Genomic DNA, 22,474 nt, shown 5'->3' with positions numbered 1-22,474 from the left:
GTACATTGACACATCATGGAATGTGCCATGATGGGTACATGGGGTACAAAGATGTCACAGTCTGTGACATTCAGGGGCTCAAAACTTGTACAAATAAACACTGAAATTTAATATATAGGTACAAGTAGGGCTGCTGCTGTTTGAATTGAGTTTGTTAAATTTTATTTAATAGAGTTCTAAGTGGGAAGATTCTTTCGTTTTGCCTTTGGGCAAAAATTTTAAAAACTGTGATGCTGTTTGGATAGGAATTAGAATTTACAGAATTTAGTCCCAAAGTTTTATTCTTAAAAAAAAAAAAAAAAAAAGAATTCTCCTACTCTTACGAAGAGATGTTAATTCTTAAATAGCTTAGAACTCATCTTTTGAGAGAATAAACTGGTCAGAGCGTAATTCAGTCCACTAAGTCATTTAACACATCCGCAGGAGACAGGCTTACCTCACAGAGTGTCATGTCTGTGCATTTCTCGGGAAATCACTTCCCTTACTTACTGTACTTACTGTTTACACTCTTTTACTTTTTTGCTGCATAATGGATAATTGGTAGATGCATTTGGAAGTAGTGCTTCTGAACCTCAACCTGCACCTCAGGCTGCTTCTAGCTCGTCAGCATCTGCAGACCTACTAGCTGGTAATTAATTACATTAACATAAAACGGTGTTCTGTTAAAGTTAAGTTTGGATATATTTTTATAAGTAACAGATATTATATAAATTTCAAGGTGCATGTTTTCTTTCCCTTTTGAGACATGACATTGAAAAGCAAGACATTGTGTAATAGAAGGTTGATTATTTCCCAGGATTTGATGAAATTGGTTTTAAAATCACAGTTGTACACAAGCCACCCCTGTGGCTCCTTGGATGCTCTTAATATGCGTTACTTTCAGTTAGCACATCCTTTTTTGTTTATTAAGGAGGTAATGTGCTTATGTAGCAATTTTTATCTTGTATTGCCCGTGCCCACCTTTTTTTTTTAAGGAATTCGTGGGGAAAAGTACCGTGATATTTGACAGTTGGTTCTGTAATATGAGAAACTGTTACAGAGTTCCACCATTGGATTGAAGCCGCTGCTACCTATGTGACACTGTAAAATAACTGATCATTCTCCTATCTGAAAACCCCTGGAGTGATCCCAGTTCAACAGGGCCATAGTGTGAAGTAGATTGGCACAAGGTGCCTAGGATTATTGCTTATTGCCAGGATGGGATAGATAGAATAACAGGAAACATTTCAACGACTCAAAGATAGTAAAAGCCAACTAATAGTTTTCCTTGGGACCAAATCAAAGTGTGCTTAATGATAACTAGACCTAGACATTATTATTGTTACAAGCAAAGCATTTGCCAGCTGTCAGACCACAGTAGTAAGTTTCAGGTTCAAGTTCTCAGTCAAACTCAGCAGACGCTGCTGGTTTACCTTGCTCTGACTTGACTTAGAAGGGTACATAACAGGAGGTACGGCAGTGGCATCGCCGAGGCCACAGACACTCAGCTGCAGCTTTGATGTCCCTCCCCTGTCATCACAAGGGATGCATTTTGTCACAAGGTTGGCAAGGGGCTGATGAGAGTGTGGCTCACATCAGCACAAGGAAGTCACCAATGTGTCTGGAGTCTCTCAGCTTCAATTCCCTGCTACCCAGGTAGCCCTTGATAGGCTGAGAGACTAGTTCTCATTTTTTTAGTGTAATGAACAATCCTGACACCAGGAACAGCACACTAAGGAACATTCGTTCTTGGATTAGTGACGACTAGTGACCTCGTTAAAGGACCCCCACCAGCTTTCCAAGTTGTAGGAAGTTTGACACAAGGTCCAGAGTCTGGAGGTGCCATCACAGCCCAGCTGTTACCCTTTCCTTCTATCAGTCATTCAGACAGGTTGTTTAACAGCCTTTCCCAGGGGCAATAGCATTTCTTTTGCATCTTTGCCATTCTCTCCGGACTACCCTGGTTAAACATGACACTCTTGTTTTCTGAATCCACTTCAAACCAGTAACTGCCAACCGATATTTTCCTGAAGGGTGAAGAGCCAGGGTTCCACTGTGATGTCACTGTGGACTTTGGAAGCTGCAAATGTAGGAGGCAGTGCACTTAACATAGACCACAGCTGGTTACTTGGGGAAAAAAATACTACCTTGCCTGGCTTTTCTCCTGACCTAGGTAGTCTTCATAACAGCTTCAAATCAGTCACAGTAACTTTGAAGCTCTTACTAAACCAGTAAACTTAATCCATGTTTTCAAGGTTCTGCAAAAGGATTTTAACGGGCCACAGAAATAGCATATTTGGGGGAAATGACCTTGTCAATTTTTACATGAGGTTGCTAATTATAACCCTTTTGCTCTGAAGTTATAATTAAGCTTGAGGTAGCACATGAAGTCAAACGTTCCAGCTTTTTGCAAAATTCTACGAAGTCTGTCTTTCTCTCTGGGTAGCCCCCATCCTGCCGCAGACCCCAACAAGGGGTTTGAAGCCTGCCAGACAGAAGCCTGGCAGAGTGATCAGCCACCGCTGACCGCATCCAGAGCTGCAAAGCCATGTCGTCTTCTCCAGTGTCCCAGTTTGTTTGGGCTCTCTGTGCTTCCAGGGCTAGAACCTGAGATACTGTGTTTCCAAATGAGCCAGGTACACTAGAAACAGGAGCAGAGAGGCCAGTGGGGAAAGCCACTGTTCCCTTCCAGTGCCAAGTCAGACGTCAGTGACAGAGCTGAGAGATTTGATCCTGGGAGATGAGATGGAACTCAGATACACCTGCAACGAGCAGGAAGGGTTCTGTCACCTACTGCTGAGTCTAAGAGCAGGTAGCTGAGCCTCCACTGCTCAGCTTGGTACATGGATGGGTCCCACGGGGGAAGTGCACAGAAAGTGCAAGTCAGGTCCCTTCACTAGAAGCCAGCTTAGATTACTCAACTGTGTTGTCCATCCAGAAATCTTAGTAAAATGGGGTAGAAAAGAGGAGAAATCAGTGCTGAAAGTGACAGTGTCATTTACATAGATGTTGTTGACTGTGCCTTTCCCCCCTTTTCCACCGCATCTTCTTGTGATTATTTCAGTGATGGGAAAGGTATTTTTGTGTACATGTTTTTCTCTATTTTTTTTCCTATTTAAAGTAACTTTTTAATATAAATAGGTATAAATGGGTTTTAATGTCTAGTTTGCTTTCCAAATATTTCTTGAAATTGAGTTTGTACATTTCTGTGTCTGATTTACTTGGCATGGGCCAATATCCTGATGTAAGAAATTTTCACCTAATAGCCTGATATAGGAAATTTTAAATTACTTCTAATTTCTCCAGTTCTTAATTATTTGGAAGGTTTTTCATACTTCTGTTTTGCTTATAGAAAAACATTTTTCACGCTTGCTCAAGTAACAAAATAGCAAGAAGCCATGTTTTCAGTGAAGAATATCATGGACCATTAATATAATTCTATCTTATGAACCGGAAGCAACTTTCCTAGCCAAAAAATGAATAAACACAAACCCTGCAAATATATACAGTATAAAATCACAGTCATATTTATATAGGTAATCTAGCTGACAGTGGCTATTCTGAGTTTTCACATTGCCTAGACATCTTTATTTGATGAATATCAGTGATAGGACAAATATTCGGGGCCCTGTGTTACAGTAATATGCAGTGAAGCTTAGCATTCACTGCAAATGAATGCTTAGCTTAGGTATTGGGTTATACCTGTGTGTGTGTCTGTGGAGATAGATCAGCTAAGTCCACAGGCTATTGAAGTAAAGAGGAACATTATTTTAAAAGATAAATGAGCCTAATTATGGATAACAAATAAGTCCACAACTGCCATCAGATTCAAAGTAGGAATTTGAATTAAAAAAAAAAAAGAGAGAGAGAGAAGGTTGTATTATGTGAGTCTCTAGAATCTTGTATTATTGGCTTTCAGTAATAAGACGATTGTGAAAGAGTAAAAAAGAAAAATAATACACAGACACAGTAATGGGAGGTTTAGACTGTCCAGAATGTAATGTCCGTTGCTGGACTGGGAGGAGATCTTACCTTATGCTTGACTGAGGTTAGATTTTTTTGAGGGAATAAATATGCATGTAAGTAACAAGGGAAATGCAATAAAGATGTAGTGTAACTAAATTTTTTAAATGATTTTTAGAGATTTTAAACCAAAAATTAAGAATCATCTCAAAATTGGGGAGAAAGCTTTATCAAAACTTGGTTTGTAATTTAAAACTAGAAAATAAAGGCTAAGTGGATAATCTCTTAAAAATGGGCTTATCTCCCAGAAAAACTTGTTATTCTTCTTCATTTAATTTACTTCTAGAACTGTCAAATAATACCAATTCCACAATTGAACTATGGATAAAATATCATCTTAGTCACCTTCTACTCCTTGAGTAAAAATTTCAAGTTCTGTTTGGTGCACCCAGGGTGTTGACACTAGAGAAAATTCTAGAAAAGGCAACTGCTGTGACCAAGGAGAACAGACTAACAGAATAAGTCTCTCCAAGTCACCGAGGTTACTGGTGGGATGCAGGTATTACCCGTATCTCAGACGGAGACTGGCTGGACCCTTGAGAGTTAAGTTTATAACAAACAGAAGGAAATATTATTTCACACAGTGAAGAGTAAAGCTGTCAAATTCCTCTCAGGATGTACCAGCTGAAAATACAGATGTTTGAAAGCTAGAGACAGATTCCTGGATGACAGTGTAAAAGTGAATTATTAAGGGAGGTTAGGTATGTTGAAGGATATGCCTAACTTCTGAGGTTGACATCAAACAGGAAAACCGTGTTCTTCCATAATAGACCATTCTGGGGCAACTGTACCGTAATCTGTACTAGCATAGGACTGTGCCTCTTCCTATCTTTAATTCCAAAGGTAGGGAAGAATAGGGGCCTGCCCTGTGAGGTCCTTCATAGTTTTGCATTCTCTGTTAACCACGTGACACAGCTGGCTTTTTTTTTTAGCAGAGCCACAGAAGTCCTTGAACTGATTTAAAATATAATCAGTGTGGAAATAATAACTAACCATTTCCACTAAATGGGAAAGTCTATAGAGGACCAATTCTTTCATCCTCTCTGGGGGTCAAAAACAGAAAATTGTCAGACAAAAGGTTCTCAGGGTATTATTCCTAGAAATATTGACTATCTCAGATTGATCTTAGTAAATGGAATTTAATAACTGACTTTACCACTGAGAATAATGGAAATGACAGTGTCTTTAACATAATAGAGCAGGTGTGAGAGTGGGGGAGTATGTGTGGGAGTGTGTTTATCTACTGATAGTTTTAACATTGAACTCCTTCAACCCAAGTGATATGTAGACGATGACTGTCAGTTTTGATATGTCTGCGTTAGTAGAACTTCATTAAGTGTGTAGGCCGTTCCCCTGTGGGAAGATGCATTCATAAGACTAATCATCTGTGATAAAATGCAGTGTGTCTGTAGCTGGTGATTCAGTTGTAGGACAGTTCAAACATGTCTGCAGGGCATCCGGAAGCCTAGTGATTATTACTTTATTTTCAATTCCACAAAGCACCTTTCTTAATATAATTCAGAACCACAGAGAAAGAAAGAGTCGTGGTTAGGGTTCTCTAATTACTTACCTCTATTACAGGGCTCTGAATTTTCCTGCTTAGCTCTTCATTAAGAGTATAGCAACAGGGGCTTCCCTGGTGGCGCAGTGGTTGAGAATCTGCCTGCCAATGCAGGGGACACGGGTTCGAGCCCTGGTCTGGGAAGATCCCACATGCCACGGAGCAACTGGGCCCGTGAGCCACAATTACTGAGCCTGTGCGTCTGGAGCCTGTGCTCCGCAACAAGAGAGGCCGTGGTAGTGAGAGGCCCGTGCACCGCGATGAAGAGTGGCCCCCGCTCACCGCAACTAGAGAAAGCCCTCGAACAGAAATGAAGACCCAACACAGCCAAAAATAATAAATAATTAATTTTAAAAAAAAAAGAGTATAGCAACAGATTTTTCTTCATTAACATAATCAGTTGGTTATTCTATATCACTTAGCTTTTTAATTAGTCTAGGTTTGTGAGGGCCCCTGCATCATAAGAACTGAGTATAATGGGGGAAAGTCATCTTTCTAGATCTCTGTCAAGTTTATAAATGTGTCAGAAGGGGACAACTCTGGCGTTACTCCTGGCTGTCAGAAAGACGCCAAGTAGTATTGTGGTGAAGAACCAAGGCTCTGGAAGATTCCTTTGTGGAATCCTGGCTCTGCACTTGCCATCCTGTGACCTTGGGCAAATTATTTAACCTCTCTGGCCTCAGTTTCCTCATCTGTGAAACTTCCTAGGGTTGTTGTGAGGCTTAAATGAGCTAATATATGTTTTAGGTTGAACAATATAAAATTGCTGTTTTTTAGGATCAAAATAGTCAAATATTGGCAATTTATGTGATTCAGATGGTTTACCCTGAAAAAAGTGCTCAGAACAGTGCCTGGCACTTGGTGAGCCTCATGCCAGTTTTGGCTTTACCATCACTTTCTTAGAGAAAGCAGTAATTTTTTTCCATTGAATAGTGTTATTTATTCACCTATGGAAATGATCTACTTACCTTATGAAACTGAACAGCCCTAAGCAGATGAGCCCTGGGTAAATGCACGTATTTTTCTATTTCTGAATTGTGGGTAGGTGTGTTCACTTCTCTTTGCATCTTTTCTAACTGTGGAAAGATAGGATTGGATCAGATGATCCTAAGGCCCTTTCCAACACTAACGTGCTGTGATTCTAGAATAAATTGTCTCTTCTTGAACAAGTTTTAAGAAACGGAGAGTCAAGTACAGTTGTTTCCACGTTCACCTGTAACAGAGAGAACCACACCCTAGAACAATTGCCTAGATTTCCTGCAGCCATATTCCAAATTGTGTGGGATGTCTCCAAAAAGTCAGCATTAATACAGCCACCAATTTCCCTAAAAGCGAAACGGTCATATCTTCAAAAATAATTACATCTAACCCATCTTCGCTTCATAACGATATTAGTTCTTAAAGATCTGGGGAATGTCTTATCTTCATTTAGGAAGGTTACATGATCCCTAAGTCACTCAAACAGTGCTAAAACCACTTAAAGTAGTCCCCATGAATTTTAAAGGACCAACTTCTAATAGGTAACAGTTTTCCAAATTGCAGTTTTTCATAAACATATGAAAAACTTAGGCATGGAAAGACTAAACCCATGTCACTATCAATTGCCAGGGACAACATGACTTTCTGGTTAGAAAATAGTAACTGGAGAATGTCAATGGAAGTCATTTTCAAAATTATAATTGATTATTACAAATTATAAGCTGAAGGATTTTGGTAAGCATTCTTTATGTTTTTTGGCAAACAGTTTGTGAAGAAAAGATATGGCTAGATGAGAAAGGAATATATATATGTGTGTATATATATATATATACATCTATATACATGTGTGTATATATATATACATATATAGTATATGTGTGTGTATATATACATATATATGTACGTGTGTGTGTGTGTGTGTGTGTGTATATATATATATATATATATATATATATATATATATATATCTCCAAACTGAGTGTAAAAAAGACTTCTGATAGTAATACATTTTTGATAATAGAACATCATATAATGTCTTATTAAGAAATCACTTTCTTCACAGGCTGCATAATTTTGTACAGAAGCAAAACAGAGTGAGCTCTGCTTCTGTCTGTTGATTGAGAGCAGTAATTTACTTCCAGACTTCAAAAGAAAAATATTTAATTTGAGGTTTGGTTACTTTACAGTAGTCTTTGATTTTTCCTCACCATTTAAATTCAGAAGTTGCCCTTCATTCAATAAGTGTTAATTCAGTGTTTTAGGCATTTTGTTGAATATTAGTGGAAAAGATGAAAACAAGAGGAAACAGTTCCTGACACCAAAAAGCCATTCCTAGGCTGGGGTGGAGAGATGTACCAGGTGCTGAGGACACAGAGGCAGAGCACATAACCCACGTGTACCGACGGTGGGAGGGGCAGGGCGCGTTGTGGCTGGTAGCAGTAGCAGGCAAGATAAGGTAAGGAAGCCCTCCTAGAGTTGGCATTTGACTCACTACGGTGCATTATGGCTGCAACTGAGTTTGCAGGGATGGGGAAGGGCCCAGAGACAGATGAGCTTGTTTGCCATGCAGAGGAACCTGCATTTTATGAATCGGAAAGTTAAGGGGAGCCAGTGAAGGATTTTAGAGAAGTAACTTTGTCAACGTTTTCCACTCAGAAAGATCTCTCTGGTGCACTGTAGAGGCTAGATTGGAGGAGGTACGGGTTAGAAGCAGAAAGCCCCCTCGGGTTGTGTTGCGTGAGCCTAAACTTGTCGGTAGCAACAGTGGGACTGGAACATACATGAAATATATTAAGGAGGATTTGATGGCAGAGTACATGCATATTTTTCTGATTTGCCTTTTATTATTATACTGAGCCAGTGTGTACAACTAAGCATTTTCTAGCTACCTGGTATTGTGATTTGAAGAGACAAAATTTAAATTACGATGAAAATAATTATCTGAAGTTTAACCCTAGTGAGACCTTCTTAGCTTTATGTACTCCATTAAAACAGTAGATTAGATTGCTGCAGGTTCTTTTAACTAGGGTATACAGTCTTGTGTGCTCTCTTATTTCCAGTTAAATTAAATCTCTCATTAATACATGACAGATTTCAAGATACTTGAAAAACTTTTTAAAAACTAACTTCCTGGGTTTCAGTGCCTTCTCATCCATATGCATTCAATTCCTTTTTGGTCTTCTATGACTTTTTCTGACTCTGTTGTAATGGCCTTTACTTATCTTTAGTTGTTTCTGCTTATATTTTTCTGGAACAATTTTTTTCCCAGGATTTGGGGGTTCTTTCATGGCCCCTTCTCCATCACCAGTGACTCCTGCTCAGAATAACCTGCTACAGCCCAATTTTGAAGCAGCTTTTGGAACCACGCCTTCAACTTCTAGCAGCAGCTCCTTTGATCCGTCAGGTGAGGCAGTGATTTTCAAACATGCTTTTTATTTGTTCTGATTATAAAATACACCACCTAAGGTTAGCGTGATATCAGGAAATCTATAAGCAAATGTTGAGTGATGACCTTGTTTTAAAACTGTTCAATAAATCTCTCATTCTATAATTTAAAGTAAATATTTTCTGTACATTTTGGTAGCTTTAAGAATAACCTGCAATCCCTTTCTGTGTTTGTTTTTAACTTTTAGAAGAAATCTAACTTAACATGCACACCCATCTGTTTGCATGAGCTTACATGCACATGGTTTGGAGAAGGTTAAGGAAAAACAAATACTTTGTGCTAAATCTTTGTGTGGTATCTCAATGTGTGGACACTCCCACTGCTGTTGCTTACACCCTCTGAAGCTTGCCTGGCCCTTGGTTTTATGAAGTTGACACAAATAGTATTCTTTGCCTGCCTTTAACCTTTCATCCTGCTGTCATTTTGTTTGTATTCTCTTCCATTCTACTCTTCCCATGCTGGGTCCTTACTACAAATTTTCAATTGGTGAGTTTTTGGCAATCAAATGTGTTTCAGAAACACCCTAAATATATCCCCTGCCTGACAATTTGGTAGCTTCCTTTGCCAGTGCCTAGTTGAATGCTATCGTTTTTTTCAATTTAGAATTATTGTAGAGTGGTGTGTATGGTAAATATGCATAGTTTTTTGATAAAAAATTAACAACCATAAAATTTTTGACATGGTTATCAGCAATAACTTTTGTGCACATCCTATGAGCCTGCATTTTGAACGGTCTTTCTGTATTCCAGGAACTAAACAAGTGATCATTTGTTATATGCTGATGAGGAACCATCCATAATGGCATGATTCCTGATGTTTAAAATAGTGTTTACTGTAGCTGTGCCCTTAAAGTTAGAACCAAAAGTGAATACTGTAATGAGAGAAGAAAATCAAAATTCTTACTTCTACAATATGGTCAACTGATTTTCAGATACTTATTACTAGGTACCGACCATTAGATCAGGTTTTATTCCAGCACTGATTTCATAGAAACTGGGAGATTCGGCCTTCCTTTCTCGTTTAAGAATTGTTATAAAAGTAAGCATTGTAAATACTACACACTGAGCGCCTATATAAAGCAAGCATTATAATAAAGGCGTGACATATATTATCTATTTTAGTTTTCACAACAAATCCGTGTAGTAGTGGTACTCTCCCCACTTCAAATGAGAAAACTAAAGCTCAGTCACTTTCTCAGAGTCACACGTTAGTGAGGCATGCCGCTGAATTTGAGCCCAATTCTGATTCCAAAGTCTATGCTCTTTCCTGTACATTATACAGATTTTCTTTTCCATCTTCACATTCATTAGTATTTCCATACTTTATGAGTAGACATATGCAGAGATGTTCTTTTTTGGTGTTATAGTCGTTAAAAGTGTGAATGAAGTGCCTTCTTTTATAAGATTGTAAATACATTCACTTGTTTCCATAGTTTTTCAAAAGGCAGTGCCCCTTTAATTTTGCATATGGGTTTTTTTGCAGTTATTCTGAACCCGGTCTATTTGATTTCCAGTGTTTGATGGTCTAGGTGATCTTCTGATGCCAACCATGGCACCAGCCGGGCAGCCTGCGCCCATCTCAGTGGTACCTCCCAGTTCTGCAATGGCAGCAAGCAAAGCTCTTGGGAGTGATCTTGACTCATCTCTTGCCAGCTTAGTAGGCAGTGAGTAATATAGTTTTCTTTAACAGAATCATATGTGAATTTTTTTCTCTATCTGTTCGTATGTATTGTTTCTGGATTCACTTACAGGTGAGTGTGTCAAGGAGCGGACAGAAATTCTTAGTGCTTTACCCAATACAGTTCCTTGGAAGATACACAGTCACTATGCCGTTGTCTCCCAAGCAATACCCAGGACACTTTTAATCTAAGTTACCGAAGGTGTAATTAGAGAGCATATACAAGTATGAAACCAACTGTATTATGTTTAAGAAGTACTTAATTTTTTATTTCTCTTGGAAATAACATAGAGTAGCTTAAATGCAGTGTATTTACCAATTGAGTATCCAAGTTCGTTTCAGTTACTCATTGAACAAGTATTTATTGAGCACCAGGCGGTCTTCCAGGCTCTAGAGATAAATCATGAACAAAACAGGTATAAATTTCTATTCGTAAGGTGCTTAGAAGGGCAGAGACAAACATTAAATATTTTCAAATAAATAAATTTTCTAGTGCCATGGAGGACAAAAATAGAACACGCAAAGAGGGATTGTGAGTCCTACAGAGTGGGAGTTAGAGTAGGCCTCACTGAGAAGGTAAAATTTGAGCAAAGATTTGAATGTAAAGGAATGAACCATATGGATATCTGAAGGAGAATATTTGCAGGCAAAAGAGAGAGCCAGTGCAAAAGCACTGGGGCAGAAGATTGCCTGGCATAGTCAAGGAGTACCAATGAGATTAGTGGCTAGAGCTGGGTAAGTGAAGGAGAGGGTCCTAGGAGATGAGGGCAGCTATTATAAAGATTGCCTTTTTTAAAAAACTCTGAATTTAATTTTTTAATAAGGTGAATGGGTTTACCGTCACAGATACCTTTCATTTTACTCAAGACTATATCAAAAATTTAGCAGATCCCTGAGACAGACCTTTTTTCCTATGCATTATCCTGTGGACATACTTTTTTTCCCATTCATCGTCCTTGGTCTGGACATTCATGAAAATGCTTTGATGACACCCACGGAGAGGTTATTTGAATATTTCTTCCTACTTTAAAATTTCATCTTACTGATGGATAGTCTGCAGTAGTAACTGCTTTTACTGAATATTATAAGGTACTGTCTAGATCTTCCTTCAGAAATAAAGACTTTATACCTCCAGGGCTGAAAGTGCCACTAGCACACATCCCTCAGGTGGCAACCACTTTTAAAATTATCTCAGCTGAAGAAAGCAGACCCACTTGAGAAATAGCCAGACAATCTGGATAAAGAAGCACAAATTCGAAGTAGTCACATTTTGCAATATCAAAACTTCTACAAAGCTACAGTCATCAGGACAAATGGTATTGGCTTAAGGATAGAAAGATAGACCAATAGAACAGAATAAAGATCTCAGAAATAAACCTCACATACATTGTCAAACAATTTTTTCAAGGATTCCAGGACCATTCAAAGTGGGAAAGGACAATCTTTTCAAAAAGTATGCTTGGATAACTGGATAGCCACGTGCAAACGAATGAAGTTGGGCCTCTTCCTTATACCATCCACAAAAATCAATTCAAAATGAATCAAAGATCTAAATGTAAGAGATAAATCTGTAAAACTCCTAGGAGAAAAACTAAGTACAAGTCTTTATGACCTTAAATGAGGCAGTGGCTTCTTAGATATAATACTGAAAATACAAGCATTCAAAGAAAAAATAAATTAATAAAAATTCGTCAAAATTAAAAACTTTTGTGTTACAAATTGATACCATCCAGAAAGTGGAAAAACAACCCATAGAATGGGAGAAAATATTCCCATATATCTCATAAGGGACTTGTATCCATAATATATAAAGAACTCTTACAATTCAATAATAAAAAGTAAAACAACTTAATTTAAAAATCGGAAAAGGATTTGAATAGATATTTCTCCAAAAAAAGAGCACAGGTGGCCAATAAGTATGTGAAAAGATGTTGAATGTCATTAGCCATCAGAGAAATGCAAATCAAAACCACAATGACAGGCCACTTCACACTCTCTAGGAAGGCTATCATCAAAAAGATAATAACAAATTTTGGCTAGGATGTAGAGAAATTAGAATTCACACAGTGCTGGTAGGGATGTAAAACGATGCAGCCTCTTTGGAGAACAGGTTTACAGTTCTCCAAAAGTTAAACATAGTTTCCATGTGGCACAGCAATTTCACTCTTAGCTATAATAATCCAAGAGAATTGAAAACATATGTCCACATGACTTGTACACAAATATTCACAGAAGCAATTTTTATAACAGCCAACAAGTGGGAACAACCCAAAAGTCCATCAGCTGTTGAACGGATAAACAAAATGTGGTACATTCATAAAATAATTAATCAGCCATAAAAAGAAGATGAACCTTGAAAATATTTTGCTAGGTGAAAGAAGCCAAATACAAAAAGCCACATATTATATGATTACATTTATATGAAATGTCCAAAACAGGGGAATCTTTAGAAGCAGAATGTACATTAGTAGTGGTCAGAGTGACTGCTAATGGGGATGGGGATTCCTTTGGGGTGATGAAAATGTTTTGAAATTAGAGTGTGTTAATGATTTCACCACCTTGTGAACATACTTTTTGCACTGAATTTTACTCTTTAACAGTATGAATTTTATGATATGTGAATTGTATCGATTTTTTTAGAAGTCTCATCTTACTATACACCCATTAGAATGACTAAAATTTTTAAAAGAAGAGAAGAGCTGACAATACTTTGTACTTAACAAGGGTGTGGAGCCTCTGGAATTCCCACACTTTGCTGGTGGGACTACAACATAGTGTTGCCATGGAAATCAGTTTAGCAGTTTCTTATAGTTAAACCTATACTTAATATGACTCAGTAAATGCACGTCTAGGTACTTGTCCTAGAGAAATGAAAGCATATATTCTCACAAAAACTTGTCCATGTATCTTTATAGGAGTATTACTTTAAAATGCCAGAAACAACCGAAATGTCTTTCACTGGGTAAATGTATAAACTGTGGTAAACCCCTTCATTAGAATACTACTTAGAAATGAAAAGGAATGAACTATTGATGTACACAAGAGCACAGATGAATCCCAAATACATTATGCTAAGGGAAAGAAGCCAGACACAAAAAAATTATATACTGGTAATTCCACTTACACAGTTTACTTTTGTTAAGGCAGAAATATAGGGAATATATCAGTGATTGCCAGGGTTAGGAGTAAGGGGAAGTTTGGGTTGCAAAGAGAGAATATTTTTAAGTGATTAAATTGCTGTGAATCCTGATTGTAGTGATGATTACGTGAAGCCATGTATTTGTCAAAATTTATAGAAACGTACAACACCCCCCAAAAAAGTCCCACTGAATTTCACTATAAGTAAATATTTTATTAATGAAAATATACTCCAAAACTGAAAAAAAATTTATCTTCATACTCCTTATCAATATTGCAGCTTTGCTTTTTTACAGAAATTGACAAGCTGAACCTAAGACTTATATGGAAATGCAAGGAAGCCAGAATAAGCCAAAACATTTTGAATGAAGAAGAATCATTTTGAAAGACTCACACTTCATGATTTCAAAACTTAACTACAAAGCTACAGTAATTAAGACGAGTGGTACTGCATAGGAATAGGCATATACATCAGTGGAATAGAATGACAGTCTAGAAATAAGCTTACACGTCTTTGGTCAGTTGACTTTCAACAAAGGTGCCAGGACAGTTCAATGGGAAAAGAGGAAAAGAATCACCTTTTCAACAAACAGTGCTAGGACAAGTGGATATCCACATGTAAAAGGATGAAGTTAGACTTTTTATTTACCTCAAAGTAATTAATTCCAAATGAATCTAGAGCTAAGTGTAGGAGTCAAAATGATGAAACTTTTAGAAGAAAATTTATGAGTAAATATTCATGACCTTGGATTAGATAATGTTCCTAGATATGACAGCAAAAGCACAAGCAACAGTAGAAAATAAAAGATAAATAGGACTGCATCAGCATTAAAAACTTTTGTGCTACCCAGGATATCATCAAGACAGTGAAATATCCAGAATAAGTAAAGAACTCTTATAACTCAATAATGAAAAGACAACCCAATTTTTAAATGGTCAAATGATTTAAAAAAGACATTTCTCCAAAGAATATATACATGTGGCCAATGTACACATGAAAAGAGGCTCAACATCAGTCATCTGTGAAATGCATATCAAAACCACAGTGAAATATCACTTCACACCCATTAGGATGGCTATAATGAAAAAGACAGATCATAACCAGTCTTGATAAGGATGTGGAAAAATTAAAACCCTCTAACATTGCTGGTGAGAATGTAACATTGGGCAGCTGCTATGGAAAGAAGTTTGGCAGTTTCTGGAAATGTTAAACATAGAGTTACCACTAGGCAGAGATGCCTAGAAAACTCTCCCCCAGATCTCTGCTCAGCTTTGCGTAAGCTTCACCCCTATGAGGCCTCCCTTGAACACCCTATTTAATCCTGCCTGCCCCTCACTCTCAGCCTACCCCACCAGCTCCCCGTTATCCTGCTTTCCATTTTCCGTAGGCTTGCCGTATCACCTTCTAGCAGCCTGTGTACTCTTTTATTATTTTATTGTTTTATCATCCATCTCACCCCATCAGCATGCAAATTCCTCTGGGGTTGGGCTCTTTGTTTTGGTAACTAACCTATCCCAACTGCTTAGAACAGTGCCTAGCATATGTAGGGTTCAATAAATATTTGCTGAAATAATAAATGAATTGAGATTAGAGCAGAATGATTAAGCCCGTTGGGTCAGGAGTCCCCAAGGCCACCCACATATTTGTAGATTCGCTAGAAGGACTCAAGGGGGTCGGCGCGTAGCTGTACTCACAGCTAAGGTTTATTACAGCAGCATAGTAAGGATACACAGCTGGATTATCAGGGGAATAGACACAGGTAGAGTCCAGAAGAATCCACACATGGACTTCCTTATGCTCTCTCTTCCCCTTGAGGGGAAGAACACACAAAAATGCAGCCACACATAGGATGCTCCTGCCCAGGAAAGCCCTTTAGAGACTTGGCATCCAAGGTTTTTATTGGATGCTGATCCTGTAGGCACTCTGCCTAGCGTGTACCAAAATATCAGTCTCGTGGAAGGAAAGCAGATTTTCAGCATACACCTTGTTTGTACAGTTTAGATACAGTGATCCACGCTTATCATTAGGAAAACTTTTATCTCAGTGTAGAGAACAATTTATATTAGCCAGGTCCCCAGCCACACGGGCCTTCCTAAGATAGCAGTCTCAAGCCTGCTACGTTCACTCTTTTCTGGACACCAGTTGACATTCAAGTATGATCCTTAAGAATAACGTGACGTGAAAGAAAATGTTAGACTTGAGAATATGTTTCCTAACGTGGTTTCTCCTTTGTAAAACTAAATGCAGTCATTTGTAGGCAAAATATGGACTTTTTCTAGACCTCTGATTCTTTGCTCTTTTAAATGTCATATCATTTAAGCTGAGTATAGAGGTTTAAATTCTTTTTTTCTTCTATCCATTTATAGATCTTGGAATTTCTGGTACCACGTCCAAAAAGTAAGTGTTTTTGAAATTGTCTGGTTTTCTTATGAGAAGTGTATCTGTACTTATTTGAGACTATCAGACATTGCACTCATTGGAGTAATTACTCATTCCCAGGCTAGGTAACTGCAAAATTGGTTTTTACTTCATTCCCAGTTTTTGTTTTTGTTGTTATTCTATTGGAACCTCCAAACTATTGGCTCTGCAGTGAGAAGGAATAATCGATTTCAGCCTCCATATTGTCACTAAGTATATCTAGAAATATTTGGGAATTGTGGTTTGAATACTTTAGTAGCTTTAAATTGTAGATTCATTATAATATTCCTAACTAACATTGATTTTAAAAAAAGTCTCATGGGGATCAGTTTTAGGGAAGAGTAGTAAAAATGACAAACAATGTACACTTTTTTTAGATGCATATTTCAACGTCTCTGAAATCGGGATGCATTTAACAATAGATGTAATCCTACAATCACTTGAAGGCAGGTTGTAGTCATGACATAGTTATGTGAAACCTTCTTTTGAACCCTGTATGATCCAGAAAGTGCCATTATGGATTCATCTTCAATTCAACAAAGGATATACAGTATTTATGATATACTTATTTGGCATTTTTTATAACCAGTGATGAATTCAGCTGAATTTTGTGGCACATTTTTCCATTAGAAGTGACAGGAAATTCTTGTTATCCCTGAGGTCTAAACTCTAATTGATTTTTTTGTCAAATGCTCTTAAGGTCTCTTAGGTGAGATATGGTAAGACTCCTCTATCTGTTTTAACCTGTTCTCTTTATTACCGCTTGACCCAAACAGACTGCTTCTGACCCCAGATAAAAGTATTTAGGTAGCCACACACCATTCTTTTCTGATTGTGTGTTTGTCTCTTTGTTTGTTTTGCATGCTTGATTTTAGGGGAGATCTTCAGTGGAATGCTGGAGAGAAGAAGTTGACTGGGGGAGCCAACTGGCAGCCAAAAGTAGCCCCTGCCACCTGGTCAGCAGGCGTCCCTCCCAGTGCGCCCTTGGTATGTAGCCCCCAGAGGCCAGGGCAGCGCGGGCACTTTGCCAGCTTCCAAGTGTATAGAACAGGGTCCATGTTGCTGAATTTTGCTACTGACCTTGTACTTTTTCACCCACATTGAAGAAATAGGAGCAAGATGCCATATTTACCAAAATGCAAATTTCACTGACTTTAATAAAGATTATGACCTATCGTTTTATTTTAATTATTTCAAAATAGTATTTATGCTTCTTCAGATATTAGTCCTTTATTTGTACAATTATGGAAATGATTCTTCAAAACATGTAATATCATTGATCGTTATCTGTGTTTTTACCACATTTCTTGCCCAAATTTCCTGATGGCCATAAGAAGTAATGCAAACTTTTTTTCTTATCAGAAAGATTGGGCAGTTTTCTACTGTGTAAGTGAACTTTCATTTTAAAACCCTATGGATTCTTCTCACCATTTTTTCAATTTGAAATGACTTTCGCCATCTTTTCTATAAAATTTAAATAGGTTTCTTTTCTGTATATTAAATTTCTATCAGTATATTAATGCCACCATTCACTCTGTGAAAGAGCATATCACTGGAAATAAAGGCTTAATTATTACTTAGTGCGATTTGCCACCACAAAAAGTACGTTTCCAGGATAGCAAAATTTACTATTTTTCTATATATGCCCCAGATTTAGCAGAACTAGGCGAGCTACTGTTTCCCCAGCTCACCCGTAGTTTTTCACCTTTGCTTACACCTTCACCTGTCTAATTCACCCATCTCTAAGGTTTTCTTGATACCATCCTCTCCTTGTTGCCTGAATTAATTCCTAACCATCACCCGCCAACCCCAGCCAAACAAGCATGCATGGAAGTGAATTAATATAAATTAGAATATAAACATTTTAGATAGACTCCATTAAAAATGAGGTGTTCCAGAAATTTATTTAAATATCTGAGTTTTTGAATGTAGAACACATTTTCTTTTTTTTTTTAACTTTTTATTTTATATTGGAGTACAGTTGATTAACAGTGTTGTGTTAATTTCAGGTGTACAGCAAAGTGATTCAGTTATACATATACCTGCGTCTATTCTTTTTCAAATTCTTTTCTCATTTAAGTTGTTACATAATATTGAGCAGAGTTCCCTATGCTATACAGTAGGTCTTTGGTTATCCATTTTAAATACAGTAGTGTGTACAAGAACACATTTTCTTTTAAACAATTTTATAAATAGTAATGTTTTTACACATAGACAGTTTCATAGCGATTTTATAAATAAAAATAAGCTCAAATCAATCTGAAAAAGGACTTTTGAATCAAAATTTACCACTAAAGAGTACTAATAGTATTAATTGAACTACGGTTTATACCGTAGTTTCTATAGGAAAATACATTCTGTGCTCAGACTTGGTCCTCAAAACCCACGTCCTCTGGTCTCCCCACTCCACCCCCTGGTGTTTGTAAGAGAGCAGGAAATTCAAGGACTGATATTCTCTGCCTTTGGTGAGTTCAAAGTCTGAAAGAACTTAATTTTAAGAAGTGATTTCTAAAAGATAACCATGAGAAGATTGCCTATTATATATGGATATTTACCTCTTCAAATCTTTCTTTTCATTATTTAAAAACAATGCTTAAGAGGGCCATTTTTGTATTTAGCTATAAATAGAGTTCCATTTTAATTTTTATAAAGGATACTTAGTAGAAAGCTACCAGCCTCTTAAACTGAGCTATGCCCAGGATAACCGTATAATTTATTCCCCAATCTAGGGCTCTTTAAGGGTGAAAGGGAGCATAATTATTACCCTGGGACCCCAAGCATGTGCCTGGTACCTGGTGGCCCACATAGATGCTGAGACCATAAGCAGGTAGCACTCTGGGCCTAGGCAGCTGCGCTCCATTCTTTTTTTTTTTTTTTAATTGACATAAAGTTGATTTACACTGCTGTGTTAATTTCTGCTGTACAGCAAAGTGATTCAGTTATACACATATACGTATTTTTTTTTCATATTCTTTTCCATTATGGTTTATTACGGGATATTGAATATAGTTCCCTGTGCTATACAGTAAGACCTTGTTGTTTATCCATTCTCTATATAATAGTTTGTGTCTGCTAACCCCAAACTCCCAGTCTATCCCTCGGCTGCACTCTGTTCTTAAATACAAAAACATTGTTGGGGGTAGAGGGAGAGAGATTCAATAAATGTAAATAACATCCCTAAAGAAAGAGAAAGCTTCTTTAGAACGGATCTCATAAATCTGTTAATACTGCATATTGACATGAAAGCTCACAATTTATATTATCATCCCCAAATTAAAAGAACTAATTTTTCTATTCTGTTCTATGCAAAATTAAAGAGACCTTATCTGCAGTCCTAAGAAGTTTATATTTTAGTATTGTTGCCCTTATCAGCAGGATAAAGCTGTTTAATGTTTTTTAACAGGTTAGTTTCAAAACAGTCATGGAGGGAAGGGTGATGAGAATACTGGCATCTGGCAGATCAGCTGTAGGTTTAAAAATTTAAAAAAGGTTGGAGCCAGAGGTGAGGATGGAAAGTAAGACAAGAAAGAAAAGTCTCAGGTAGAATCCACACAACTGGGGATAATTGTGAACAAACACACCGAGACACTGGTTGCCCAGGTTTGTATGTGGGGCAGTTTGCTAAGTAATGAGACCATTACCCCAGAAGGGGAACAAGGGAGAAGTCCTTTAAAAACGGTATTGAATTGGAGACCTTCCTTGGCCATCACCTCCCCTGAGATGAAGATTTTAACCATACAAGGTTAAGAATTCATCAGATACTTAATTAACAACTCTTTTGCTTCTTCAGGCCCACAAGGCTGCCAGTTATCTGATTGTCAGGCGCCATCCCTGAGACTGAGATTAATGTTCTCATATTTTTAAACCCCAGAACTCCTTATTTTTGTTTATGAAGCAGAAAACTTTACATTGTTCATAATGAAACTCCAGAAAGTTAAAGACAGTAGGCTTTAGCATAAAGTGTCCACAGCACCTGTGGAAAGAGAAATTAGAACAACAGAAATAATTTATTAGGAGGGCAGAGTTACATGTAGTCCTATTTCTTTTGTCTATTTTCTTTAACATTTTAGGTAATAATATGAAGGCTGTCCTATGCAGTTATTTTATCATTATTAACCCTCACTTAGTTGTGTAAAAATTCACTGCCTGGGGACTTCCCTGGTGGTCCAGTGGTCAGGACTCTGCACTTTCACTGCCAAGGGCCCGGGTTCAATCCCTGGTCAGGGAACTAAGGTCCTGCAGGCCACACGGCGAGGCCAAAAAAAAAAAAAAAAAAAAAAATTCACTGCCATTTACTCCATTTACTGTAAAGCTCTTCTTCCTGAACAAAGCTGTAGCCTTGCTTTTACTTGGTGGTGCAGCTCTAAAGTTTTTCAGACCATAGAACCCAAGTTATATCTAAAAACCTTTAACAGGACTGGCATATCATCATGGCCATCAAGAGGGTTACTCATTCCTAGTTTTGAGCACAACAGACCGGTTAAGTTTCCATCAGACAAACTAGGAAGGTACTTGCAACTCAGAAATATGTGCATTTTGCAGGAGGCCACAGAATCCACAATTCTCCCCCTGAAAACAACTAATCTTTATATGCCTGTAGGTGAAACATTTTGTTGAGTGTTGAAAAAGAAAACAACTTGTAAAACCTTAGGATAAATAATACTGAGGGAGTAAATTATTAAGAGTTAATCTACCATTTGAGCAAAATGACAAACTTAGACTCTCTTTAAATTTTTTGACCCATTTGTCTGATCAGGATTCTCTGCAGGTTCATTTTATTTTGGTAGCTTTTTTCTTTCATAGTCTTAAGTCCTAATGATACAATTCTTATAAATACAGTTATTATTGTATGGTACAATTCTGATAAAATAAGCAATTCTGGGTCTAGTGAATAGCCTACCACCTAACCTGTTGAAATGATGAGTAGAGTGAATCTGAAGTATAATACTTCTTCTGTAGGGGAGGAAAAATAACTTTCCTTCTATCCTTCTGAATTCTTAGTAGAGACTCCTGTAATAAAAGACATATGAACAAGAGAAAAACAGAAGTTTATTAACATGTATGCCTCATATATACAGGGAGATACCCAGAGAAAAACATGAGTAACTCCCCAAGGTGGCCCAAGCCACTGGCTTAAATATACCATCTTCAGCTAAAGACAAAAGAAAGAATGATGTGGGGAGGTTACCAGGAAGAGCAGGGTCAACAAAGGTAAGATTTGTTATGTAGATTTAAGTCAGTGACTTCTCCATTGATAAGATTCTCTTGTGATTTAGTCATCCTTCTCTTCCCGGTACAGAGAAGGAGACACCCTTACAAGTGAAGATTTCCTTTATAAATCTAAATGTCCCTTACAAAAGTTTAATTTCTACTGTTTTCAGAGTTTCTCCTGCTGTTCTTCAAAATAATCAGCTCAAAATCATCCTTATGCCAAAGAAGCATTTGGGGGCGGGGTAGGTTTTTCGGCTACCCTTTGGATTTTCTTTCTTTTTAAAATTTTTTGAGATAAATTTATGTAACATTAAATTCACCATTTTCACAACTTTAAAGTGTATAATTCAGTGATTTTTAGTATATTTTTGATGTTGTAAAACCATCACCATTCTCTAATTCCAGAATATCTCCATCACCCCAAAAAGGAACACAGTCTTTCCCAATTTTCCCCTTCCCTATCCCATGACGTCCAAAAATTTACTCTGTTTCTATGGATTTGCCTATTCTGGATTTTTAATATAAACAGAATCATATACTTTGGAGGCTTTTGTGCCTGGCTTTTTGGCTTCTTTCACTTAGCATAATGTTTTCAAAGTTGACCCGTGTTGTAGCATGTATCAGTACTTCATTTTTGTATTGCTGACTATTCTATTGTTTGGATATACCACATTTTGTTTATTCATTCATTAACGGATGGACATTTGTGTTGTTTCCACTTTTGGCTATTATGAAAGATGATTCTGTTATTTGTATACAAGTTTGGTAAGAATATATGTCCTCAGTTCTCTTGGGAACATATCTAGGAATGGAATTGCCAGGACTTGTGTGACTCTGTTGAGCTTTTCGAGGAACTGCCAAACTTTTTCACAGCAGCTGCATCATCTTATGTTTCCACCAGCAATGCATAGGGTTTCATTTGTGGTTTTCATATGCATGTCCTCAATGACTAATGATATTGAGAATCTTTTCATGTGCTATTGGCCATTTGTATATCCTTTTTCAGAGAAATGTTTGTTCATGTCCTTCGCCCATTTTATAA

General features: G+C 37.4%; 1 protein-coding gene across 10 annotated transcripts in view; it reads left to right on the top strand.

Annotated features, from left to right (window-relative positions):
• The window catches only part of SNAP91 (synaptosome associated protein 91), a 158,263-nt gene that overhangs the window by 123,728 nt on the left and 12,061 nt on the right, over positions 1 to 22,474 (top strand). For 8 of the 10 annotated variants that reach the window (XM_082405850.1, XM_082405857.1, XM_082405858.1 and 5 more), the window contains 4 exons: positions 8,811 to 8,945; positions 10,501 to 10,650; positions 16,170 to 16,200; positions 17,097 to 17,208. In XM_082405850.1, the coding sequence (XP_082261976.1) occupies positions 8,811 to 8,945; positions 10,501 to 10,650; positions 16,170 to 16,200; positions 17,097 to 17,208 (428 nt within the window). Of the gene's footprint in view, positions 1 to 544; positions 629 to 8,810; positions 8,946 to 10,500; positions 10,651 to 16,169; positions 16,201 to 17,096; positions 17,209 to 22,474 lie in introns of all 10 variants that reach the window. The other 2 variants (XM_082405849.1, XM_082405851.1) reach the window with 1 other exon arrangement.

Source organism: Balaenoptera borealis, assembly GCF_965194805.1.
Source record: "Balaenoptera borealis genome assembly, chromosome: 9".
In the NCBI taxonomy this organism is placed as follows: Eukaryota; Metazoa; Chordata; class Mammalia; order Artiodactyla; family Balaenopteridae; genus Balaenoptera; species Balaenoptera borealis.
This window is presented reverse-complemented; position numbering and strand designations above follow the sequence as displayed.